General features: G+C 41.1%; 1 protein-coding gene across 8 annotated transcripts in view; it reads left to right on the top strand.

Annotated features, from left to right (window-relative positions):
• STK39 (serine/threonine kinase 39) overlaps positions 1–27,418 on the top strand; it is a 316,473-nt gene that overhangs the window by 99,137 nt on the left and 189,918 nt on the right. For all 8 annotated transcript variants that reach the window (XR_006205518.1, XM_042949026.1, XM_042949028.1 and 5 more), the window contains exons 6-10: positions 6,223–6,332; positions 6,628–6,729; positions 9,071–9,204; positions 19,050–19,098; positions 19,201–19,266. Coding sequence is in view for 7 of the 8 variants with exons in the window: in XM_042949026.1 (XP_042804960.1) it covers positions 6,223–6,332; positions 6,628–6,729; positions 9,071–9,204; positions 19,050–19,098; positions 19,201–19,266 (461 nt within the window). In the remaining variant the exon portion in view is untranslated. The remainder of the gene's footprint in view (positions 1–6,222; positions 6,333–6,627; positions 6,730–9,070; positions 9,205–19,049; positions 19,099–19,200; positions 19,267–27,418) is intronic.

Below are 27,418 nucleotides of genomic sequence, written 5' to 3'. Positions count from 1 at the left end.
AACTAGACCTAGAACTGGGGAGGGATTTAGCTTACTCTTGGGCCTGGCTGGATTCTTTTTATTCACGCAAGAGTGGGGAGTATAGCTAAAATTTTAGCCCTTCTCTGTGTGCTGACTGCCTTTACTTTGGTCAGTGAGAGCCTGTTTCTCACGTGCATCATGGCTACCGACAGGTGACTGGCATTAATATTCTCCAATAATAGCCCCTTTTGGGCATTCACCTGGCTCGTACTTATCTATACTTAGATACAGATAACTGAAATACTTGTAGCAGCTGCCTCTGGCATCCTTCATCAAATGCTACCAGAACCTTCTGGCACTGGGCATTCTGGGTCAGGGTGTCAGTTGACCACTTGGGTCTCATAAATATAACGTTGCATGGTGTATGTGAAAGTATTTTAGGTAAATTTTAGGCATTGTAACAACTTACCAGATTAGTTTTGCAGGCTAAGCCGGGGAGGCATAATTGCTTTATTTTGCGTCATTTTTTTAAAATGAATTTGTTGTCGGCAACAGAAAAGAGAGCTTTTGCGTAAAGGTCTCGATATTTGGCTTGCTCTGGGAAAATTGGGACTTTGGCCACACCAGGCCCTATTCCTCTAAGGTGACTTTGTTTTCCAGTGGAATAGCAGCAGCCCACTTTAGAGCTGGGGTAGGAGGGCACCGAGAATGGGCTCCTGGGGAGGGCCAGCACTTCCTAGGGTCCCCCTGTGCTGACACTGAGTATCAAGTGCCCTTTAATCATTGGGATTGTGCTGTTGGTTTGCAGGGCCTTCCTCCCTCCTTTACTCCCGCCTGGCCCCTGTAGGTATTTGAGTGTTCGACCCCTGCAGCTGTCAGACACTTTTTCCTCTTGGCTCAACACTTGTGCTTTGCTCACGCTGCTTCTTTGTCTGGAATGCCATTTCCTTTTCGGCTTGCCTCTCCAGGTCTTAACTTCTTCCTGAAGGCCAGGTCCAAGGCCCCCGTGGATGTGGAGTCTTCCATGGCTCTTAACACTCCTGGCTCCTCCGTGTCTACACAGACAGCAGCGCATTGTTGTTGTTAATTGTTTCATGCCTTCCCTCTCCTCAGGGGTAATATTCTTAAAGTCAGGAAATATATCTTTCTTATATTTTGTATCTTCCACTGTAAACATGTTAATGCTTATCTCCCCATCCCAGTCTGAAGGCAGAGAATAGTCCGTCTATTGATTTACTTGACAATTATTTTAAAGCATATTTATACATGGTGAGGAGAAGCAGGAGCATGTTATTGATAGGGTTCTTGAGCAAATGGCTAAGAAAGAATTCTTGAGATGTCTTTGATGTAAAAGGTGATTTTATTAAAAAAATTTTTTTTTAATGTTTATTTTTGAGAGAGACAGAAAAGAGAGACAGAGTGCAAGCAGGGGAGGGGCAAAGAGAGAGGGCGACATAGAATCTGAAGCAGGCTCCAGATTCTGAGCTGTCAGCACAGACCCTGACGCGGGGCTCGAACTCATGGACTGCGAGATCATGACCTGAGCTCAAGTCGGATGCTTAACTGAGCCACCCAGGCACCCCTAAAAGGTGATTTTATTAAAGCACAGGGACAGGACCTGTGGACAGAAAGAGCTGCACTGGGGTTGTGAGGAGCGACTGATAATATACTTTTAAGTTAGTGGGGGTTAGGGATAGCGTTAAGTCTCTAAGGAATTGGGAAGCCAGGCTTTCAGGACTTTGAGGGGCTAGCTATTGTTAAGATAAGGTTATTCTTAGTCTTTAATAAAGCAAAAACATCAAGGAAGTAAGGTAGCCCTGAGTTGCTTGAGGATGGTCACGCTCTGCATGTCCCAGGTGTCTGCAAGTTGTAAGGAGATTTAATTTTAGCTACATTTCTCTTGCCTTTGTTTCCCTCATGATTATAAATATGAATGTAATATAAAAACAGGCATAACCAAGAAGGCAGGTAAGGAAAGAGACCCAGAAGCCCAGATTCAGGGTGTGCCAAACTCCCAGGGTAGGGGAGTAGCATGGCGTGCAACCTAACTACCGGGACACCTGGCCCCTGCCAGTGAGGACCGTGCTGTTTCCTGGAGGATCTGCCCACTCTCCAAATTAGGTGGCTATGCCCCAAACCTGGGGGATCCGCCGCAGGGCTAAGCATTCACATATACCAAAATAAGACAGTTCCCAAAGTTACTTAATCGTACACCACACATCAGGCAAAGGTGTTGGGTGGGCATCAGACTAACCACACCCCAACACGAGGGGCTGTGAAAGAGCTCCGAGGCACAGGGAGTCAGGATGCCCAAGAGGCTTCCATTATTAATAAGGATGAGCAGGACGCCCCCTGCCGGTGGCCCTGCACTTAGTGGAGGAACAGTGTACCTGGGCGCACAGGCAGCGTCGTGGAGGGCAAGGCTGGTGATGGATTTGGGGAATAAACAGTAAGTGGTTCAGCAGCGCCCAGCCTCAGGGCTGCATTTGGGAGAAGGGGCAGCTGAGGTGGGAGAGGAAAAGGGAAGTCCGATGTGCATGCTGTGCTCGGGGATTCTGACTTTTTCCTAGGGAGCAGAGGGCCTTTCAAGGGAGAAGTCGGGGAGAGAAAGGCCTGCGTGCCAGTCTCCTGGGAAGCAGGACGATGGTGGGGGTTCAGCAGGCTGCCCCAGCAGCAGTGCGGAAGGAGCGGGGTGGGTGGATTCAGGAGATGTGAGAGAGCCTTTAGTGCCTGGGATGACAGCATCCTTTCTGGTTTGGGATGCAGTTATTTCTGGATGCAGGAAGATGGGCGGGCTAGCTCTATGTGTAGCCTGTGATCCCGTGTCGCCGGAGTGATGTTTATGGTTTCTGACCCACGTCTGTCTGGTTGCACTCTTCTTGGCTGTATAGACGGACTTCTCCTAAAACAAGGGCTCTTTTTAGTGCAGTGGTTCACCACCTCGTTCTCCCTGTCCTAGGTACACTGTCTGGTCGGAATATACCGGCTTTCCTTTTTACACAGGCACACTATGTACTCTGGTCAGAATGTTGTTTCTCAATACATATAAATCTTTCTGTATATACATTGGCAATGTATTTATTCTGTAGTCGTAAGGGTGAGTAGATGTTAGGATTGGCGTTTTCTCCCTCTGGAATTTTTTGTTCTGAGCATTAAAGACATTTAGCCATCTGTTTATGACTTTAAAGTGAGTGTTCTAAGTGGAGCCTATGAATAAATTCGTGAATCATGAAGGATACATTGAAGGGGTATTGTCAGTAATAAATTGCTCCTATGCATCTTTTTCAGCTTTTTTTCTAGCTTTAAAAAGGTCTAATGTAATCATATGGAATTTTTAAGAATTAAAAAAATTTAATGTTAGCTATGGATTTTTATATGGATTATATCTTCTAGGAGAGATTGGGGTGTAGGGTTGCTGCAACTGCATTAAAAAATATATTTTTCCTTAGAGTACAGATGATATGTACTTAGTATTACATTGTTACAAATTTATTATTTTTTTTAATGTTTATTTATTTTTGAGACAGAGCATGCGAGCTGAGCCGGGAGGGGCAGAGAGAGGGGACAGAGGATCTGAAGCCAACTCTGAGCTGTCAGCACAGAGCTTGATACAGGTCTTGAACTCGTGAACCGTGAGATCATGACTTGAGCCAAAGTTGGATGCTTAACTGAATTAGCCACCACCCAGGTGCCCCGCAAAATTATTTTATTTTGATTTTAATTTTTAAAAAATATTTATTTATTTTTGAGAGAGTGCAAGTGGGGAGGGGCAGAGAGAGAGAGACGGGGTCAGAGGATCCGAAGTGGGCTCTGTGCTGACAGCAGAGAGCTGATGGTGGTCTCGAATTCACGAACCGTGAGATCATGACCTGAGCCAAAGTCAGACACTTAACCGACTGAGCCATCCAGGCACCCCACAAAATTATTTTAATAGAAGTGGAATGTTTGAGGGGCACCTGGGTGGCTTAGGAGTTTAAGTATCTGACTTTGGCTCAGGTCATGATCTCACGGCTCATGAGTTTAAGCCCCATGTTGGGCTCTGTGCTGACAGCTCAGGGCCTGGAGCCTGCTTCAGATTGTGTGTGTCCCTCTCTCTCTGCCCCTCCCCTGCTCATGTGCATGTGCTCTCACTCTCTCTCTCTCAAAACTAAACATTAAAAAAACTAAAAAGAAATGGATGTTGGATTCATTGTTGAACTTTGCAGAAGTATAAATTAACTTGAAATTAATATTTTTCAAAGCTCATCATATTATCTTTTCCTCTAGCTGAATATAGTAGATGTTTACAAATGGTTTTATTCACCTAGCTTTTCTGTAAGAACATGAATTGTATTTCCTCCCACCTACAGGAGACTGGCTTACTGGTTCTAGAGATTTCTTTTCACAAAGGCTTTCACAAGGCTTCATTTTTCTGACCAAAATATAAGAATTCAAATAGTTTTAGTTTGGCACATACGTGCAAATTAAATTATCTAGCCTTTTCAAAATACACTTCTGCTCAGTATTAACATGAGTGTAGCAGTGGGAACAAAGACTCACGTTTGTCAATTTTTATTCCTTTTACTTGTAGTTGAAATCCTTTAGGGAGTTGAGTAAATTTAAATGTAAGTAAAGTAAAACAGTCAACAGATTTCAACTCAGGGAACTGGTTATAGTGTTATTGCCCTAACTTCATATTGAAGACCTAAAGCAAATGCTAATACATTTTCACCTTGGTTTGTGCTGGACTTTGCTCTTGGGTAAATGGCTGTCATCCTGGTAGTCATGAAAGGGGACCAGCAAAGGAGAATTAAACGAGAGGAATTGGCGGGGACTCAAACTACACAGTCTGCTGTGGCATTTTGAGGTGTTGATCACCTTTTTAAATTACTATTTACCAGCTTACTATTGAGCTGTTCTTTAGTTGGCTCTACCTGGTAGGTCTGTACTAGCCCTGAGTAGTTGGTACTTGAACTTATTAACTAGTTTGAACTTTTAATAAAAATCTAAGCAGAAATGCATGCATTAATAATCACCAGGTATTCCTTTCTCTTTTGTCACATACAAACATTTTTTGCATAAATGCATGTGTGTATTTCCATACAGTATGCCTAATTTATCTGCTCACAAAAAGAATTTTTAGTATGTAATGGATGTTAAGAAAAGTGTTTTTTCATTCTACAAACCATTGTATCTATACCTATGAAAATTATCCAGAAACCAAACATAGGAAGAAAGAAAAAAACAGTCTTTGCTGACGAGCTTTTCCTTTGTGTTGATTGCTACATATGTACAAACCTGGGCATGTTGGCTTTATGTACCTGGGTTTGTGGATTTGCCGTTACGATTTTGCCTAAGGTGTTAGCACTTTTAAGCAAGGTCATGAGAATGTGGGAGATGAATGTTATTTATCCTTTATCTTAATTTTTAATTGAGCTATAATTAACATACAGTGTTACGTTAGTTTCAGGTGGACAACTTAGTGATTCAGCAGTTCTAGACACTACTCTGCTCATCACAAGTGAACTCGTAATCCTATTTCACCCATCCCCCAAGCCACCTTAAGAAAAAAAAAAAAAAAAAAGCCACTCCCCAGACATTGATGATGTGGAATTAGAGGCTAGAAAGTAATCATTGTAAAAGTAAGACAAAAAAAGAAACTACATCACAGGGCCGCCTGGGTGGCTCAGTCAGTTTAAGTGTCTGACTTCAGCTCAGGTCATGATCTCATGGTTCCTGAGTTCAAGCCCTGCATCGGGCTCTGTGCTCACAGCTCAGAGCCTGGAGCCTGCTTCAGATTCTGTGTCTCCCTCTCTCCGTACCTTCCCCTGCTCACACTGTTTCTCTCTCTCAAAAATAAATAAACATTAAAATAAAAAAAAGGAAACTACCTTACATACTATTTTTACTGCTTCCAGTGCTATTCTTATACATGATTTCAGCTAAAAACTGAGATCCTTTGTATGTAGGCCATTAAGAATGTGTTATTATTTTTATTGCTGTAATCCTTTATGATTAGTTATGACTTTTGATACCTTTTTGATAGAAAATACAATTTGGTATGCTAAGCTTGTGGACTGGTGGGCTTGCTGACCCATGATGATGTTGTTTAAACTGTAGGATGGCAGGATGCGTTGGTGGTCCCTGAGAGAGCTCATGGTGTTTGGAACAATTAAGTCATCATCACTGGAAAGCTCACCAGGAAAAGAGATGTTTATAAAACCAGAATTTGTAAGCAATAATGTCTTACATAAAATAAGGGTAATTTTTTTTTTCTTACAGATTTTGGGGTAAGTGCATTCTTAGCAACAGGGGGTGATGTTACCCGGAATAAAGTAAGAAAAACATTTGTTGGCACTCCGTGTTGGATGGCCCCTGAAGTCATGGAACAGGTAAAAAAAAAAAAAAAATGTGTGTGTGTGTGTGTGTGTGTGTGTGTGTGTGTGTATATATATAAAATAAAAAAGTGATATTTTTGTATCATTAAATACACTAAAATTTCATTCAAATCAATCATGTTACTAGAATGCATCATGTAACTCAGATTTAATTCCCGATTGCTGGGCCTTAGCAAAGTGATATTATCGAAGTTGTACATATATTCTGTAGACTCCTGACATACTGTGGACCTCGTGATGTGTGACCTTCCAGTTGTATAATTGTGTTTTTTCCTGGTTCTTTTCTTAGGTGAGAGGCTATGACTTCAAGGCTGACATGTGGAGTTTTGGAATAACTGCCATTGAATTGGCTACAGGAGCAGCGCCTTATCACAAGTACCCTCCTATGAAAGTAATTACTATTGGAAATAATATGTTGGGCTTGAAATAGGATTTAATGGAATAGGTTCTGTAATTCTTTTAAACATAATCATTTTTCTCTTAGTCCTGAGGAGAATTAATGGAGGAATGCAGCCAAGTTAAATGTTGTCTGATGTTCTCAGTGGACAAAATAGGACAAAAGTGGTACAATTCCCAGCTTTGAAGCTTGCTTTTACGTTCTTAGCACAGAGCTGTCTGAAGAGTGTGATCAGATTGGTGGGTGGAGGTTGAGAACTGTGACACATGCTGGTCATTACTCCTCTAATAGCAGAATACCCTAGGCCCCCAAGGAAAATCCGAAAATAGATTATAGTGATACCATCTTTGTGGATAGATTTCCTCAATTTTTTTGGAATGATCTGTAACATTTCACCCCTGTGCTCGTACTGTCATGTTGGTGATTCATCTGAAATAAGTGAGCCCAGTGTTATTAGACAATAACCTACATCTGGATACTGTTTTCAGACTTTTGTTACTCTTAACTGGCCTACATCATTATTTCACTCAGTTCTGAGATGGTAAATCAGGGCTGATTTACCCGATTAGATTTTATTTGGGGGCTGAAATAGTTGAGTGGAAATTATCAAAGTATTTTACAGAGAGTACCGTCTGTATTTGTTTCAATTTTTTCCTAGGCAAATACAGGAAAAATTTAGGTTTAAAAAAAATGAGGATAAAAAAAGGTTAAATAATTTTACTGATTAAAAAGTTAATACATTCTTACTGGAAAAAATTTGGCAGTCCAAACAAGAATAAAGAGAATAATCATTCATAATCTCATTAGCCACAGACAATCCCTGTTAAGGTTTTAGTGTAGTTACATTACTCTTTTCTCTATATACATATTTAAAAAAAAACAATTTTAATGTTTTTATTTATTTTTGAGAGGGAGAGAGAGAGAGAGAGAGAGAGAGAGAGGGAGAGAGAGAGAGAGAGAGAGAGACCAAGCATGAGCGGGGCAGGGGCAGAGAGAGAGGGGGACACAGAATCCGAAGCAGGCTCCAGGCTGAGCCGTCGGCACAGAGCCAGATGCGAGGCTGGAACTTGTGAACCATGAGATCCTGACCTGAGCTGAAGTTGGACGCTTAACCGACTGAGCCACCCAGGCGCCCCAGTCTATATACCTATTTTTAACATACTTAAGATTAGGGTGTGTGTGTGCATACATACTTGCTTTTGTTAGCAGAAAATGTAAAGTTGAGATGGAAACAATTGAAATGAACTTTCAGAGAAAGAGTGCTAAAGCAGCTCTTCCATCCGGTTTTTCTGTATTATTTTTTCGTATTGTTTTCTTTCTTCCCCCACTCCTTCACGTTTCCCACCCAGCTCCAAAATCATATTGCTGATCCCAGCCTGCTATCCTGTCCTGCGGGACTCTGCTAGGACTTTGGAACTCTCCCACTTTCTTCTGTTTGCTGTTTTCCTCCACAAACAATAAACTGTCACTGTAATCCTTCATGTATTCACACATCTGAAAGTGTTTGAGAGGAGTCTTGGCATGTATAACATTTGCATAAATTAAGGCTAATTTATGCATTAATGAGGTTTATTCCTTTTATAGGTCAATAGTTTACTACAAATTGTATTCTTTTTTAAAGCAAGTAATTATGATGTTAGTGGGAACGAATGGAATTTTTACCTTTTTGATTTGAAGCTGTATTTTGATTTGGTTTTGTCCCCCTCCAAAAGCAGCGCGGCCTTTTGCTCTCTGGTTATGGTTTTTAGTAACTCGTATTCTGGCTTTCAGTGTCTTACTGTCTCAATTTGGCCAAGCCTTTAAGCAATATTCTGTAGGTTTTCTCAGTAAGAAAAGAGAAAAGGAAATCATGTGTTACCTTCTGGGATGGTGTGGATTTATTTTTAGGGTTGGCAGTGTGTTAATAGAAGCCTTGAGTAGGGGCGGTTCCTTACTCATGAATGACCTGTGCACATGAACTGCTGCTCTGGCCCCCGCCCCCACGCACGTTCCCAGCCAGAGCCCCGGCCCTCGCTAACCCTGTGCTGGAGCTACGTGCTCCTCCAGGCTGTGTGAGAGCCAGTTCCCAGAAGTTCTGTCCTGGCCGCTTTGGGAGATCATTCTTAACACACAGAAAAGATTTTGTAAGTTCTGTCAATGGAATAACAGAAAGGTGAAAGGGCACATTGAGCAGATTTGCAAAGGGAAATGAATACTTTTAGCACACACTTTCTGGAAGGTTAAAATCATGGGAAAAGCATGTTTGTACCTAAATCAAGGATGGTCTTTGTGAGAGATTAAAGACTGTAGCCATTGCTGTACTGAGATTCTGTCTTGGTGTTTGTTTCTGCTGCAGGTGTTAATGTTGACTTTGCAGAATGATCCACCGACTTTAGAAACAGGAGTAGAGGATAAGGAAATGATGAAAAAGTACGGCAAGTCCTTTAGGAAATTACTTTCCCTGTGTCTTCAGAAAGATCCTTCTAAAAGGTATGTCACACTTAGTGGATGAGTTAATAATGACCTGGTTTGAATCACCACAAAGCGTTGTTTGTGCATGGGAAAAGGCTGTGTGAGGACACCTGAAAGGTACTGCTAGTTCAAGGGAAATCCTGCTGCGGCCCCTGGTTTCCAACCTGTTAGTGGAAGACAGGGCGGGTCCAAGAGGGAGAGAAGTGAGTGAGGATGAAGGAGAGGTGGAGGAACATTTTTAGTGTTAATAAGATTCACTGTGTTTGTTAGGTGTGGGCTCCGTCATCAAAGGAAATGAAATAAAACAGAAATCAAAAGAAATTGGCAGTGGTGCACTCAGAAGCTGAGCTAATATTCTGCACTGTGTAGGTTGAGCTGACCTCTCAGGATTTGAATATCCTGCTAGCTCCAGTCTAAACCAGGCAGAGCTATTGAATTTTGCATGAGCTTCCTTTTAGTTGCAGAACAAGTTGTGCTGTTTAAAAGATTATCAGTAAAGAAGATTAAGATTTTTGCATTAGAAACATTAATCATATAAACAGAAGCAAAAGGTTTGAAATCAATGTTAGTGTTTCCTCTTTATTCTTGGGTTGTTGCCTTGCTCCGTAGCATGTCTGTTTTCTGAGTTTGTTTCTTCCTTCTTAATTTCTGTGACTTTGAAATATCCTGGCAAGTCATAATATAGTTCAGCATCTTTTATCTCTTAAAGAAGAAAGTGACGTGAGCCCCACAGGCCTTGCCTGGGTAGAGTCCCTTTGTAGAGCTTGGTTGTGTGTGGTACCCTCCTGGCATACAGTCAGCCTGGACGACAGACCCAGAGAGGCCTCTGAGGATTTACTGGCCACCTTCTCCACCCAGGGGCTCAATTTGATACTTAGATTTGAAAATGTAAATACTGGCTTCTCTCCAGAAGCTTTCTGTTTCAGGGAAGGACCTTGCTTTTGGACGGAGGGATTCCTGTATTCCTAAATCCTTTATGAAACTTCAGTTGTGTGGGTTTTTTTGTTTTTTTTTTTTAATCTTTGCACAGTAGTCTATTGTTTGAGTCAGAAACCCTTCTCTAGATTAAACATAATTTCCATTATTTTACCCGTTCTTCATAGCTACTCTCTTCATTCCTTTACATTTTACTGAATTTGCCTTGAATCTTTTATCAGTCACCATTCATCCTCATGATGGGAGATCTGAAGACTGTTTGCTATTAAGCATCTTTAAATTATTTATTGTAAAAGGGATAGTTGTTTTGTCACACCAATAGGCTAATAGGCTATTTTTGCTTCAACATCTTAGTTGCCCTTTGTATTTGGTTTGTAGGGCTTGTTTTTCCTCCCTAGTTATACTACTCTTTCATTGAGCTTACTTCTTCACTCTCCTATTGGGTGAGAATGCTCTTAGATTCTAATTTTGTTCTGCAACACTTGTTTGTCTTCCCTTTCTTTTTGGTGTCCTCTCCAAACATAAATTTTTGCCATCACCAAGGAAACAATTTGATCCTCCAAAGCCCAGTGAGAGAAGTATTTGTCTTCCCAGTTAGCACTGCATTACTGTGGTTGGTCTTTGTGATTCTCACACTAGTTGAGATCCCACCTAGTGGTGATGATGTGTAATGTCACCCAACTTCAGCCCTTTTGGAAAAAATGCTGTAGGGTAGAATCACGGGTATACTTAATGATACAATAGATTTCTTTAGGAGGTTTGTAACTTAGGATAAATTAGATTATTATACACTATATTTAATGAACTGTCCTTATTTCTTAATTATCTTGAAAGTCTTCCCAGGTGTTAACTATATGAACTCAAATAATAGGTTCCCACCACCCCACTAAAAAAAAAAAAAAAAAAAAAATCTCAATTAGAGCCTTGCATCATATATTTGAATTCTTACAAAGTCTTTCCCTCAGAGTGCTCTGTTAGGAACTTACTGAAGTACAAAGTATTAATAGTTTAAGGATTTCTTTTAGATGTTTACATTATAACATAATCTAATCTCACTATTGTGCAGCTGTCCTCTGTAACAGAGTGTCAGTGGTGCACCAAGTTTTTAGGGGACTCTTTTTTTTTTTTTGTTAATTGAAGCATAATTAACATACATAACTAACATTATATTAATTTCTGGTGTACCATACAGTGATTCAACAACTCTACATTACTCGTTGCTCATCACGATAAATATACTTAGACCCCTTTACCTATTTCACCCATCCCTACACCCACCTCCCCTATGACAACCAGCAGTTTGTTCTCTGTATTTAAGAGTCTGTTTTATTCGGTTTTCTTGTTTCTTAAATTCCACATACGAGTGAAATCATATGGTTACTTGTCATTCTTTGACTGACTTATTTCACTCAGCATTATACCTTCTACGTCCATCCATATTGTTGCAAATGGCAAAATCTCATTCTTTTTTATGGTCGAGTAACATTCTATTGTATTCATATACCACATCTTCTTTATCCATTTACCTATCAGTGGACACGTGGGTTGCTTCCGTATCTTGGCTATTGTAAACAATGCTGCAATAAACATAGGGGTACGTATATCTTTTTGAATTAGTGTTTTCTTTGGGTAAGTACCCAGCAGTGGAGTTACTTGATCATATGGTAGTTCTATTTTTAAGTTTTTCAGGAACCTCCATTCTGTTTTCCACTGTGGCCGCACTAATAGTGTTCTCACTAATAGTGTGCGAGGGTTCCTTTTTCTCCACATCCTCGCCAACACTCTTTTTTTTTTTTTTTTTTTTTTTTTACCTTTTGACTAGTCATTCGGACTGGTGTAAGGTGATGTTTCACTGTGTTTTTTTAAAAATTTAATTAAGTTAATTAAAAAAATTTTTTTAATGTTTATTTATTTTTGAGAGAGAGAGAGAGAGACAGAGACAGAGCACGAGCACGGGAGGAGCAGAGAGGAGGGAGACACAGAATCTGAAACAGGCTTCAGGCTCTGAGCAGTCAGCACAGAGCCCGACACGGGGCTCAAACTCACAAACTGAGATCATGACCTGAGCCGAAGCCGGATGCTCAACTGACTGAGCCACCCAGGCACCCCATAATTTAATTAATTTTTTTAAGTAGACTCTCCCCCAACATGGGCCTCAAACTTGCAACCCCGGGATCAAGAGTCGCATGCTCTACTGACTGAACCTTCCAGGCTCTTCTTTCATTGTGGTTTTGATTTGTGCTTCCCTAGTGATGGGTGATGTTGAACATCTTTTCATATGTCTGTTGGCCATCTGTATGTCTTATTTGGAAAAATGTCTGTTCAGGCCCTCTGCCCATTTCTTAATAGCAGCTTCTCAGGTGACTCTCTCTCTCTCTCTCTCTCTCTCAAATGAAATGACACGGATGTGGGAAGTTTTGAGGAAAAAAAAGATTGATGAAATATGAAAATGGGAATAAACAATATTGTTGAATTATATATTATATAGGGTGCAGCTTTAAAATATGTATTCATTACTAAATAAGTAAACATTTAATTGCTACACAAACCTGAAAGAAACCATGACTATTTCCTGTCTTCTGTGCCTTTGCTTATGTTATCCAAAGGCTCTTCCTCTTCCTCTATATTCCTTGAACCTCTTTTAACACTTACTTGAAAGTCCTCATCTTCTTAGAGTTAGGTAAATCTGGGTGAGATTCCTAGCTCTACTTTATCGTCATCTGCATGACTCAATTCCCTTTTCTGTAAAATGAGCCTAATAACATCTACTTCATAAGATTGTCATGGGCATGGAATATGATAATTCACTTAAAGAGGATAACACAGTACCTAGGGGTTCCTCAGTATTCAGGAAATTGGGATTGCTGTTCACCATTTGCTGTTTTCTTCCAAACCGAGTGGAATTATTACAACTCTTAGTTTTCCTGCAGTATGTTAGAGATACGTCTCTTGTATACTTACCACATTATGTAAATTTATTGACTTACACATCCAATTTCCTCATAGGTTTGTAAGTTTTTTAGAAGTGTCATTCATCTTTATGTCTTTGTGTCCCCAGTGTTGGGTCTGTATTACATATTTGATATTTCTTGAGCAACTGGAGACAACTGGGAGCTTGCAATTTGGGAATGATTTGGACTCACTGACGAGTGTTTTAGAAACAAACCGGATTCAAGTGGGTTGAGGAGTAAATGCAAGATTTTTGATAATTTTTATTGATTCTGCATATAGTCATCTACTTACAATTTAAAAGCAGTTGATAGGTACCAAAACCCTGGTCTTGTTGAGTTACTTTTTTTTTTTTTAAAGTTTTTATTTATTTTGAGAGGGAGAATGGTGGTGGGGGGAGAGAGAGAGAGAGCGCACATGCACACGTGCACGGGTGGGGTAGGGACAGAGAGGGAGAGAGGAAGACAGGGAATCCCAAGCAGGTTCCTCACTGTCAGCTCAGACCTTGATGTGGGGCTCAAAACGCATGAACCGTGAGATCATGACCAGGGCTGAAACCTAGAGTTGTATACTTATCCTACTGAACCACCCAGGCGCCCCATGCTGAGTACCTTTTTGGCAACAGACAGAAACCTATCACAGGGGAACAGTGACCAGGACAGATTCAGTCCCATGTAGGAGCCCTCAGGCTAGCTGAGAATGAGCTGCATTTTCGGCCAACCTTGAGAGCTCATGGAACTTTCCTAATAAAAGGGAGCTGGGGTGTTGGAGCTATTTGCCTCATCCAAGTCCATGCTCTGCATTGGCATAGACTAAGAGGTGCTTATATTTGCATAGCACAACATTTTGCTATTTCTTAAAAAATGAGCCTTAATCTTGTAGATTACATACTTCATATGGATGGCAACTATAAAAAGAACCAGTATTTTCTTTGAGCAACAAGAGGGTGGATGTCACATAGATAATTTCATTAGAAGTGAATAAAACTTGAATATTTCTTTTGTGGGGGAGGGGAGACTGAGAGATACAGCTCTGCCTGAGGTCAATGAGATGTTAGCAATTATAATGCACATTGTTAGAACTACTTAAACTATATCATGTTCATCCTGAATCCTTTGAAAATTATTTTAAGTCTCAGTGGACTTTGGTTCATCCATATGTATTAACTGAATCCTTTAAGATATTTTCTCCTGAGAATGTTGGTACTTGCAGACTACTGCATTGTTTTTAAGGATTTAAAATTAAATCATCATTCACAGCCTGTACCATTATTTGGGTTGCTGGTATAACATTTTAGCTTTCCTCATAAAACAGTATCTGTATTTATATTATGTTGTATTATTTGAAAATTGTTAGCAGCCATGTCAGATATAACATGCTTGCAGAATTCTTTTTCTTATGTGGTACTCAGCTAAGAGGCAGACAGCACTGATGGTTCCATATTAATCCTGTACTGGTGGTTGCTATAGCATAAAACTAAAACAAACACAAAAGTAAACAAAACACAAAAAAACCTAAAGTCAGATGGGCAGCATGCACCTTACCTTCTCTTGTACCTTCTATCACTTTCTTCCTCCCTCATTTTCTCGTTCTTTCCAGTTCTGTTTTCCCATACTTTCTTATGGAGATAGCTTGGCACTTGTATGATTCTAACCCCCAAGCTATAGACACTTGAGTTATTTTGAGCACATAAAGAACCTGCAATTTAGTTCTTCTCTGTATGGAGTAGACCTATTATTTTGTATGACCCATATGACCTATTAACATAAATCCTAAGCCTGTACAAAGAAGAATATGGCTCCTTTAAACCATTTCTCATTTCTTATGTGATTGAGTGTATTTATTGATGAAGGCTAAGAATGGAGAGTGCAGAGAAAGAAGTTTTCTTTGTGGCACGCTTTTCCCCTTTACAGTTTTGGTCACCATAGAAATGACCTTGCTGGGGAAGGGAAGGTATTTTCCCAGGCGTGTATCTCCAGGCATGTCTGGCATTTCCTAGCCTTCTCTCTACATTGGTCCTACACCTCACCCTTAGTTTGTGGAAGGAGGAGGCAAGGTGCAGAGGAGCAAGGGGGGGCATGTGGCTCTCCACTTTTGGACCTCCGCTGTGCATGGACTTACCCCTTTCTGTTTTTGTTTGTTTCGTTGTTTGTTAGCATGAGTCTCGTTTTCATTACATCATTCTCCTGTTCCCTACTCTATTGAACAGATGCTTAGAATTCAGTGTTGACTAAATTTGGCTTTAGAAGTTGTAGTTTCTCTGTCTAGTAGCATCACTTCTACCTTGTATTTGATTATGTTATAGAATTGAGCTATGGCAGTTTTCTGGTCTGTGCTGGGCATTGGGGATATAAAAAATGAATACCAGGTGGTCCTTTGTCTGAAAGGGCTTATAACCTAGTGGGGTGGAGGCAGGAAGACCTAGGAACAGGTAATTACAGAATAGGAGTGTGTGGGTAGATTGGTGTGTGAGCACTGAGTAGGGAGCAATGGATATGTACTTGTAGGAGCTGATAAAAGTATCTCTGAAGATGGTGACATTTAAACTGGTTCTTGACTGATGAGCAAGGCTGTGCCAGTTGGTTACAAAAAATTTTGGAGCCAGAAAAGCAGCGTGTGCTTTGTCATGAAAGAGCAGAGTGGGAGCAGGGTGGGAACATCCGTGTAGCCGGAGGACAGAGTTCACGTAGGGTGTGGTGGGAAATGAAGATGGAGGGAGCCAGCACCTCTCAGCCCACTGAAGTCCGTGAGGATGGATAAGAATTGGGTTTTTACAGAAGCCACCTCTGGAGCAGGGTGGGTGCTGGGCCAGAACAAAGAAGAGAGAAGTAGTGGAGAGACTGGCTGGGGGGCTGTGGTAACTGAACTGACCAAAGGCGATGAGAGTTTTCGACCAAATCGGTGACCTGGAGTCTCTTGATCATCTTGCTTTTCCTGGGTTCCTTAAAAAAGTTCAGTCTAACTTATTTTGTACACCCCTTGGTTTTTAAGATTTTATTTCATGTTACGAGGTGCCAAACACAACACCAAGTCTCCGCGCTGTGTGTAACGGTCGTCTTTAGGTTTTCTGTGCAGCCCTCCCCTCCCGCCACAGCTGCGCTGTAGCGCTTCCACACTCTGACGTCCCTCTTACAGCCTCACCGCACTCGCTATTTCTTATCTGCTAGATTATTAAGTTGCTGAAGGTAGTATTTGCGTCTGTCGTATTCACTGCGGCATGCCTAGCACCTAGTGCGACGCCTGACAAGTAGTAGGTGCTTAATAAATATTTACAGGGAGGTTGAAAGAGGAATTGGAGTAGCTGGAGGTCAGACACCTCGCCGATGATCAGTAAGAGTGCACGTTAAAATAACAGCCACGGTTAAATCACGTAAAATAGCGGTATCATTTTTAGTTCTGCTGCCTGTTTAACAAGGTACGGACTCATGAATCTGGATAAGCTCGCTGAGGGGATGTGGCACACAGACCGTCAATCATGGCCCACCTGTTGTTTAGACCTTTATTTACTCAAAGCAATTACCAGTTAACAGCTGTGTATTGCAGTGGATGTGGTGATTCGGGGGTTCTTTGTCAGGCACTTCTAACCAGTGTTCCACTTGAGGCTGAGGGAAAGAGCAATAACAATTTAAATAGAAAATTGCTCTGCAAAGAAATGCAGTTTATGGCCCCTGTAGACTTACGTAGTTTCTAGAGCGATGCACTTAAAAACGTTCCCTAAGTCTTACGTATCCTTTGGTTCAGTCCCTGGAAACGTTTTAATGGAGCTTCCTGGTTCCCAAGCAGTGGTTTCCGATCTTTTCAAGTATGAGGACTCCTTAAAAAAATTTTTTTAATGTTTATTTTTTTTGAGAGACAGAACGTGAGCAAGGGAGGGGCAGAGAGAGAGGGAGACGCAGAATCTGAAGCAGCTTCCAGGCTCTGAGCTGTCAGCACAGAGCCCGATGTGGGGCTCAAACTCACAGCTGTGAGATCAATGACCTGAGCAGAAGTCGGATGCTTAACTGACTGAGCCACCCAGGCGCCCCATGAGGATTTTATTTTATTTTATTTTATTTTATTTTATTTTATTTTAATTTTATTTTATTTTATTTATTTTTAACGTTTATTTATTTTTGAGACCGAGAGAGACAGAGCATGAATGGGAGAGGGTCAGAGAGAGGGAGACACAGAATCTGAAACAGGCTCCAGGTTCTGAGCTGTCAGCACAGAGCCTGACGTGGGGCTCGAACTCACGGACCGTGAGATCGTGACCTGAGCCGAAGTCGGACGCTTAACTGACCAAGCCACCCAGGCGCCCCAAGAGGACTCCTTTTAAACTTGCACCCTTCTCAACACAGTACTATTTGTACCTTCGGTAATCATGGCCTGAATGAATACCTCATAATATTCAGTAACGCTTCCCTCTCACCTCCCCGGTTTTTTTTTTTTATGAAAAATTTTAAATACACAAAAAAAGGTGAAAAAAAAATAGTACAGTGTTTGCTTCTATAACACCACCTGGAAGCAGTAGTCACGAATATTTTCTGTATCTGATGTATGTATTTATCTACATTTTATTTGCTGAACAGTTTGAAAGTGAGTAACAGACTTTAATAGTTCAGCTTGCATTCCCTGCAAATAAAAATGTGTTCCCTCATAGCCACAATACTTTTCCACACCCAAGAAAATGACCGATAATTCCCTAAAATCATCTTAATGATCTAGCCTATTCACATAGTCTCTAATTATTTCCAAATGTCTTTTGTTGTTTCTCTCCCTTCCCCTTCAAACACAGGATTTAGGCAAGGGTCTCCTGTGGCATTTGGTTTTGTTTCTTTAAGTCCCTTTTAATGTGGAACAGTCCCTTCCCTTCTCTCCTTTTCCACTTATGACACTGACTTTTTGAAGAGATCAGGCTGGTTGTCTGGCTGATTGTCTTATACTCTGGATTCGTCTGATTCTGTCTGCTTGGCTGCTTGTTTTAGAAGGAACTATTTTGGAAGAAAGCTATTCTTTATGGAAGAATGCCATTTAGTAAAGGTAGAAGGAATGATAGAAGTAGGAAATCAGCATTCTACCGCCTGTTAGGAAATAATCATTTAAGACAAAGATGCTAAAATTGTTAGGGGAACGGAAAATTCCTACAATGCCAAACGAAGTATTACCCAACAGAACGCTTGCCAATTGCCCTGGTGAAAACATACCTTGACAATGGAGAGGTCTCAGGCCCGGGGTTCGTTGGTTAAACTTAGCATCACTCCCATTGAGTTAATCTAACATCAGGTACCTCTGATGTGCCGTGGGGAGAAGTGCATGGTGTCATCTATGAAGGATGCTTCCCCTAAATGCTTGATGCAATATAGTCAAGTTTTTAGATTTAACTTTTAGTTTATAGGAAGTACAGGATAGAGAAGCAAGTTAAATGACACCATGAGGAGCCAGACCAATCCAGTATTGCTTTTAAATGAATTTGCATTTTATGATTCACCCTCACATTTACCTTACCCCCCAGAGCCACTAGGGCGTGTGCACTGCACTTGGTGGGCAGAGAGAGCTTGTCCACATGTTGCGGGCCCCTTGTGGTAACTGCTGCTCTTGGGAAATCCTAGGACACTGTAGACTATAGTTTCTTTGACAGGATCATATTGTAGCTTGCACGGCTTCTTAATAAATACAGGAACTTAGCTCACAGATGTGTCAGTCTGCCACCTTTAAGAAACACTGAATTCACTTAGTTGAAGTGTAAGGATGAAGGATGGAAAATTGATCGTGCCCTAAATATTTAACTTACAGCAATTTATGTGTTTTTCAGTAGAGTGGAAAGAACTGGAAAATCGGCACTGTTTGATTTGGTGCCAGCTTATGATTAATTTGTTTTCTGGTTTTGCTATTCCTGAAACTGGTTTTCCAGAAACATTCTGGGATTCAGTTGTTTCATCACGGCAGTGTATTTATTGAGTGGTCATTGTTTCAACTTTAATTTATTATTGATCTTTCAGGCCCACAGCAGCAGAACTTTTAAAATGCAAATTCTTCCAGAAAGCCAAGGTAACATGCTTAAAACCCCACGTAAATCTGCTATTTTGAAATCACTATGAATTTCTATGTGTGATATTTGGTGTTAAACTGTTGGGAATATTTATTTTGCAGAACAGAGAGTACCTGATTGAAAAGCTGCTTACAAGAACACCAGACATAGCCCAAAGAGCCAAAAAGGTAAGCATCAATAGTCTTTGTGACCCAGCATGGGCTCCTCCCCACCCGGGGATATGGAGCCCACAGACAAATAAGAAAAACATTGCCACATACTCAGGATGTGTTATTTAGAGGCTATCTGATTAGCAATTCCTCATATAGCTGCATTTTGCCTTTTGGCTATCTCTGGCTTGTTGTGAATGCATTTGTGGAAACAGTGTGAAACTTGAATGATTTTGTACTTTCCATTTTTCAGCTTTGCTTAAAGAAGGTCGGAGGGGAGGGGATTGTGATGAGGTATGAACATTGGAGAGGTGAAAGATCCTTGAATATCTTTCTTTTGGATTTTATAGAAGAGGGGGCAGTCATTTGGAAGAAGTTTGAAATGATGAAAACGAAAATCAAAATCTGTTTTCAATGGTTATCTTATTTGTAATCCGATTTTATTTACAAATTTAATGGTTATCTTGAGTATCTGGAATATTGGTTCTTTCCTCATCAAAGACCCTGGCCCCTCTTGTAGTTTACCTGATGTTAACTGAATTATGTTAATGATTACCTGCAAAAGTTTCCATTCTTGGTTTTAGATTTTTAAAATGGTGTGTATGTGTGAGTGTATTTATTTACGTATTTATCCAGAGTTTTATTTTTTTTGTAATTACTGATTTCATTATGGTATGAAACCTAACAAAATTTAACCTCTGGTTTGGTTTAATTTGGTTTTAAAATTATGTTAGATATTTATAATTTAAATTATTTATGTAATCACAGATTTAGAAAGGAAGGTTCCTCCCCCTCCTTTTATGGTTAATAGTTATAGGGAAAGCCGATATGAATCTGAGGTATATGCTCTGAAATAAAACTGGCAGAGGAATATGCGTTCGAGATTGCATCTCATCATGCCTCGGTGAAGTAACTCTGAATGTTGCATTCCAGACGTTGCCTTTCCTAAATGCTCAGTAAGAAGTACATTTAGCGGATGCCTTAAAATTATTTGAAACAGATTTAAAAATAGATTTTAAGAAATGACCCACTCTGGGAAAGAAAAAAAAAAAAAAGGAGCGGGGGTGCCTGGGTAGCTCAGTTGGTTGAGCTACTGTCTCTTGATTTTGGCTCAGGTCATGATCCCAGGGTCGTGGACTCGAGCCCCCCATCAGGCTCCATGCCAAGCATGGAGTCTGCTTGGGATTCTCTCTCTCTCTCTCTCTCTCTCTCTCTCTCTCTCTCTCTCTCTGTCCCTCCCCCGCCACCCCCCTCCTCTGCTCGCATGCTCTCTCTCTCTCTAAAATAAATTTAAAAAAATAAAAAAGAAACGACCCACTCTGTGTAGGTGTGCGACTACCTCCCTGGGGCCAGCAGGATTCTCTCTGGGGTGTGGGATCTTAGCATGGGGCTTTTTAAAAAAAATTTTTTTAAGTTTATTTATTCGTTTTGAGAGAGAGAGGCCATGCACACGTGCACACACATGAGCATGGGAGGGGCAGAGTAACCGACTGAGCCACCTAGGTGGTCCCAGCATGAGGCTTTTGATCAGGCATCTAAAGTGTTGAGTTGAAAAACACTGTTAGGGAGCCATTGGCTTGTTCCATTTGTGAGGTCCTCAGAGAACATTTTTGTTGGTCTCTGCTTGTTTCACTGTTTTTTTCTGGTCTCATCCTGTAGCTGTTCCCTCAAGAGGGAGTTTGCCAGGTGTATTTTCTCTCCAGAGCTTTATTTAGCTTCGCACCCCCCAGTCCCTCCCTGTCAGGTGGCCTGCCGGCCTCTCAGGTACAGTGGTTTTCCTCCCCTCCCAAACCTAATCTTCTTGTGTTCTGTGTTTCTGTCTGAGTTACCCAACCTCAGGACACTGGGATTATTTTTGTGTTTGAGACCTACCTTTTCCCTGTCCTCCCTGTCTTCCTCCTTTCTATTCCTTCTTAGACGTTACCACAGGATTAACTTCCTGATCGTATCACCTAATTGCTTAAAAGTGGTTCCCAAAACTAAAGACAACTCCAAGAGCAAATAAATGAAAAACAAAGTTCCTATCAAATAAAGGCCAACCTCCTTAGCCTCGAATTCATGGCACCCTTTCAACATCCAGCCTCACATTCTAAACTCCAGCTCAAGTCAACCACCTGTAGTTCTCACTCTGTCTACTTTCCTCACTAACATATGCTTTCCTTTGAGAGTCTGTCATTTTGGAAAAGTGAAGAAACTCTCCAGGCTCTGGCTTTATTTTCTTTCTTTTAAAAAAATATTTAAGTTATCTATTACATGTTAGTGTTCTTTGCATTCCACATCCCATTTTGCATGTATCGTAAACAGTAAGCAGCTAGAGTTTGGGGACCTGTGATATTTCAAGCATGTCTTCTGCCGTTTACTTATTTCTGGGTTTTAGACTTAAATCTCAGGCTTGTTTTGTCATCCATCCCTTCAGGTGGAAAGTGGCTGCCCATCTTGGAGTCAGAGAAGTGTAAAGGGAGAATATGTTAGTTCTTTAAACATCATATAGAAAAGAGAGTGTGGGGCGCCTGGGTGGCTTGGTCCGTTGGGTGTCCGACTTTGGCTTGTGTCATGATCTCACAGCTTGTGAGTCCAGGCCCCACGTCAGGCTCTGTGCTGACAGCCCAGAGCCTGGAGCCTGCTTCGGATTCTGTGTCTCCCCCTCTCTGACCCTTTCCCAGCTCACACTCTGTCTGTGTCTGTCTGTCTGTCTGTCTCTCTCAAAAATAAATAAACATTAAAAAAATTAAAAAAAAAAAAGAGTGGCCCATAGTAATGTTATTCTTGCTCTCTAGCTTCATCAAGTCTGCTGTTTTCGTGTTACAATTCTCATTTTAAAGTTTATTTATCCATTTTGAGAGAGAGGGAGAGAGAAAGAGAGAGTGCGCATGCAGGCAGAGAGAGAGGGAGAGAGAGAATACTAAGCAGACTCCAAGCTGTCAGCACAGATCCTGATGTGGGGCTTGATCTCACAAAGTGTGAGATCATGACCTGAACTGAAATCAAGAGTTGGTTACTTAACCGACTAAGCCACCCAGGCACCCCTATTAATTCTCATTTTAAATTGCATCTTGGTTATTAGCTACACTCCTCTCCTTGCCCATAGGCTCCATGGCAGGTATGCTGACCAGAACATCGATCACAGTGCGTGTCTTGCTCATATCAAGTGCCCACAAATGTTTGCTAACTCAGTGAACACATATGCTTGAGTGTACCAAGGAAAGGCCATTTTTTTTTATTCACCTAAAATGCTTGACATACACTTGTTCCTAGGATTCCCGTTAATAGCAGACAAACCTCCCTCTCTCCTTGGTGTGCATGATGTTGGTAAGCGACTATGCTGTTCCTTATTTGAAACTTATCCTGCAGCCTTGGCCACTTGGAAGTAAATATTATTTTAATCACCATGAGCATTGAAAACCTTTGTTGTAGGATGTCTTTGCTTGTCTTAGGTTCTTATAGTGTTTTTCCAGTGTAAAAGTTGGTATGGGAGAGTTTTTAGTGTTGTGTCATCCATTTTTGGACTTCTCTTTATTGACATTCACTCAGCTGCTTATTTTCCTAGTTGATCATGTTCTAGTTTCCTGGTGTAGATTTGTTCCTCAGAGGCTACTTGTTGGTCCTTTGATTTTTGTCTCCTCAATTTGTTGTTTAAAGAATAGAAAAAACATGGGGAGCCTGGGTGGCTCAGTCGGTTGAGCATCTGCCTTTGGCTCAGGTCACGATCTCACAGTTTGTGAGTTTGAGCCCCGCGTCGGGCTCTGTGCTGACAGCTCGGAGCCTGGAGCCTGCTTCGGATTCTGTGTCTCTTTCTCTCTCTGCCCCTCCCCCACTCGTGCTGTGTCTCTCTGTCTCTCTCTCTCTCTGTCTCTCTCTCAAAAATAAATAAATGTTAATTTTTTTAAAAATAGAAACAGAGAATCCATTGATATTACCAGTGTTTACATGGAAACTGGGCCTGTTGACCAAGCTCTGGACATTGAGGCAACCTGTGTTGATTTGAAATTTGTTATCATAAACAACAGTTTCTGCTTCTCCTCCCTAATAGTAACAAAAATTAAGAGATATTTTTAAATATGTGTTTTTTTTAAACATGAATAGTTCTCATATTTAAAAGAGAAAGGGGCCAGTTGTAGCTGTTCTCACAGAGCCCACCAGCGCTGTCCTTTGGCACTAGAGAGGTAGAGGCCTATCACATTCATGTTTGGCCAGAATGTGAAGCATTAGTTGGGGGCCATGGGTAGGTGATCTTGTCTTCATCCTGAGTGATTCCTCTAAATCAGAAAGAAAAAAAAAAAATCAGTGTGGCTTTCCTGGTAATTTAGTGACATAAAATGATTATGTGTGTGTGTGTGTGGTCATTGCTGAAATTAGGGATATTTGTTTTTATCCTGGAGGCATAGTATTTGGTCCATTTGGGGCTCTTTTTTGCTGACAGACAGTGTTGCTTAGGGATCATCTTGATTTTTGTTTACCCTAATTTTTCTCTGAAATGGAAATTCTGTCTGACTTCAGGCATGTGGTGAAGGGTAATGAGAGATTTGGGGTTCCTGGACCACAAGATAGTCTGTGAATTCTAAATGAGAATGTACTAATAATGACCCATGAGAACAAGGTTAGTAAGTACACCTATAATTTCTTTTCTACTCTTCACCTATCCTTGTGCATGAGAAGAAAAGGCCTCATAGCCGTTAACTCCGTCTCATGTGATTTTTTAGGGGCTTGTCTCCAGCCGTCTTTAGGGGTTGAATGCTTGAACGTGAGGTGTTCCACTGTGTGGGGAAGAGTGTACATCCTTCTGCCAGAAATGAATCTGATGCTTAGGGATGTGTGCATTTTCTGTAGGACCATCTAAGTGTCAGAGTTGGTTTGTGTCTCTGCTTTATGTTAGTGATGCGAACACTGACTCACACCTTCTGTAGCTAAAACCCACTGATGGCAGGAGAGGGGCAAAGAGTTAGTAGCTCTACAGATAACTAAATGCCAACTGCTTAACCAGAAAGCATATTGGCCAGAGAAGGGATGAAGTCGGGGAATCGCCACACACTGTTGTTTCTGTGGCAGTTGCCGTGTTTTCATGGGAAGAGGAATCACTGGAGGGTTTTTATTGGAATTTTCTCAATTTTGAAATTGAGAAGTTACAAATGATTAGTCGCTGTCGGAAGGAAAGACATGTATCACTGCTGCATTTGGATGGAACAATTATGGATTGAAAAAAGTAGTGTGGTATTTGTGGGTCCCAGAATTTCTTATATCAGGCTGTAAGTTTGGCTTTGTATTAAGGACCCAGGGAGTTGACTTCATCTGATCCTCCCATGTGCTTAGAAATAAATGGGTAGGAATTGTTACAGTTCATACTTATTTAATACTTAATGTGTGTTCATGATTTGTCCTTTCTGGTTTTACTTGTCATTTTGAAATAACTTTGGGCTTACAAAAATTTACAAAAATAGCACAAAAAATTTCTGTATTTTCTCTCTCTCTTTTGAAACATTTCAGAGTTATAGACATCATGCCCTTTATCTTTAAATATTACTTTAGTGAACATTCCCTCAAAACAAGGGCATTCTCTTACCGAACAGTATAATTATCAAAATCAGGAAGTTAACATTGACACAGTGCTATTACTTAATGTTCAGATCTTATACAGATTTTGCCAGTTTTGCCACTGGCCATGTATCTGGCCCAGGGTCCAGTCCAGAATCATATAGTTGTTGTCTACCTTTGTCTCCTTTCATCTGGAATACACTTTACTTTTCTCTTACTGACAGTCACACTTTTGAAGAATACAGGCCATTTATTGGGTAGAATGGCACTCAGTTGGGTTTTTTTCTGCTGTTTCTTTGTGATTACATTCAGTTTATGCATTTTTTTCCAGAAATAGCTTGGAATGATGCTGTGTTCTTCTCAGCATAGCACGTTGAGAGTCCCATGATGCCGGTTTATGCTGGTTCACACATTTAAGGTGGTGCCTGCCAGCTTCTTCACTGTAATAAACACAATCACTTCTTAATAGGAGAAATAACATTTTTTTCATTATATTAAACATTAAAAGGTAAAGTGAACGTACTTACTGTACAGGGTCCTTAGCCTTTTTTCAAGGAAACCTTTATGCTTTATGCCACTGTGGTTGTACATTCATAGGATATTAATGGTAAGAATTCCCTGTGATTTCTAACCAATGTTTTGCATAAGGAACACTTGACTAGAGTGTGATGTTTAGATTTAGCTAGGGAGTAGGAATGGTGTCTGGTCTAGAAGCAGCAGTAGCTGGATCTTTGTCCTTCACTGGGTGAGCTGGCTCATCTCTCTGAGCCCAGTGTGTCAAATGGAGCCAAGGACACTTACTGTGTGTTGCCGTGACGATGAGAGACGATCTGTGCAGGATGTCTAGCACTGTGTTTGACACGTCGTGAGTGCTCAGTCCAACACAGGCTGCCGTGACTATCTTGTAAATAAGGAATGATAATTGTGGGTACATAGGTGGAAAATTTAGAAGTAGGCAGTGAAATAGGGAGCAAGGGGAGTCCTGGAGTTGGGCAGGTGAAGTGGGTGATGAAGGTTGTTTCTTTTGCTGTTGGTCTGGATGGGATGGAGAAGAAGCCCATGGAAAAGTAAAGAAAGAAGGAGAAGGACAACAACCATTATTTCATTGCTGTTGCCTATTCACATCTTCATGTTTTCTTTTCTGCCCCAGCGAGGTGCTGGCAGTGGGCAAAAGCCAGCAAATTTACTGCAGCCAATCCTCTCTACCATGAGAAAGAAGCACTGTGTGCGTTTGTGCGTGTGTGTGTGTGTGTGTGTGTGTGTGTGTGTATGTGTGAGAAGACCAAAGAATATTGAGAATCAAATACACACAGCTGATACTCATTCACAGCTTTTAGATCACTTCTGCGTATGCTTCCTTATGTATTCTAAACAACCATGCCTGAAAACAGGTTGGGCAGCTATTATTGTTACACTTTGCAGTTGAAAGTGTGAGAGGTGAACTGACTTGTCCGAAGTCACACGGCTAATTAGAGGCAGTTCTTATTTCTGGTTCTGTGCTCTTTCCACCAAGTCATACCTCAGAAGGAAGAAGAGAAGGGAGAGGGTAGAAAGGAAACATAGATGGAGAAGGTGGGCAGTGTGAGAGGGTCTAAGTAGGAAAAGGGGAGGTGCCTTTGTCATTCTCCCCAGCAGGTAGTCTTCCATGTAACAATGTAACACATGCCATTCTTGGGCACCAGGAGATGCTGTAAACATCATTGTAGGACTCTGAAGCTTGCCAGGGTTTCAGCAGATGTGGGGGGAGTAAGGTGCTAAGTGGGCTTTGGAGATTCTGAAGGAAAGAGAGTTGGCTAGTGGGAGTTTGATAGCATCAACAGTTGTCACAGCCTGCCAGAAGCTCAGCTTCTCATTCATGAAATGGGGAAAGTAATGAAAGTAATGATACCTACGTGTGTTTTTCAGGTACGGCGTAGGAAGCATGTGACACAGGGGTTGGTTGGCACAAAATAATAAATGGCACTAGTTATAATCATAGTGAGTTTTATTATTATAATCACACATATTGCTTTATTATTACAGTTGTATTATTATAATGTCATTATTGTTTTTGTAACGTTTTTCATTGCCGTACTGCAGGTACCACTGCTGCTGTTGTCATTTCTGCAGCTGCTGTAATGGCTGCTGCCGTTACAACCATGCTACCAGTAATGGGCACTGAGGTGCAAGTAGATAAAGGACACAGCCCAGGCAGTGAAACTCCCCTTTCAGTGGGGAACACGGTGTAGGCAGCACAAGACGTACTCAAAGAGTAGCAGAGAATAGATGCCTTAGGATGTGGGCGTGGAATATGCACTGCCAGAGTGAGAAAGGTTGTGGAGCTGGTGGATGCAGGAACATGGGGAGAGGAGAGCAGGGAATCCATACATATTGTGTACCTTCATGCACCACGCTAGGCACTTGGCTTACATTTATGTCAATCACTGACGCCTTGTAGTAAGTAACCAGTGAAGTCCTGAGTGACAGGACAGATAGGTGATTAAGAGTGGTTGAAAAAGAGTATACATATGTTGAAGTATGAGTGTAAAAGAGCATAAATATCGCCTGGTTTGTGATCGTTCAGTGTGTAGACCTGAAAATTAAGACCCAGATTGGACCTTGACTGAGTTGTCATACAGTGGCAGTCCAAAGCCAGCCAGCT

This window comes from Panthera leo, chromosome C1 (genome assembly GCF_018350215.1).
Source record: "Panthera leo isolate Ple1 chromosome C1, P.leo_Ple1_pat1.1, whole genome shotgun sequence".
NCBI lineage: Eukaryota > Metazoa > Chordata > Mammalia > Carnivora > Felidae > Panthera > Panthera leo.
Note: the sequence above shows the minus strand (reverse complement) of the source record. Positions and strands in the feature narration are given on the sequence as shown.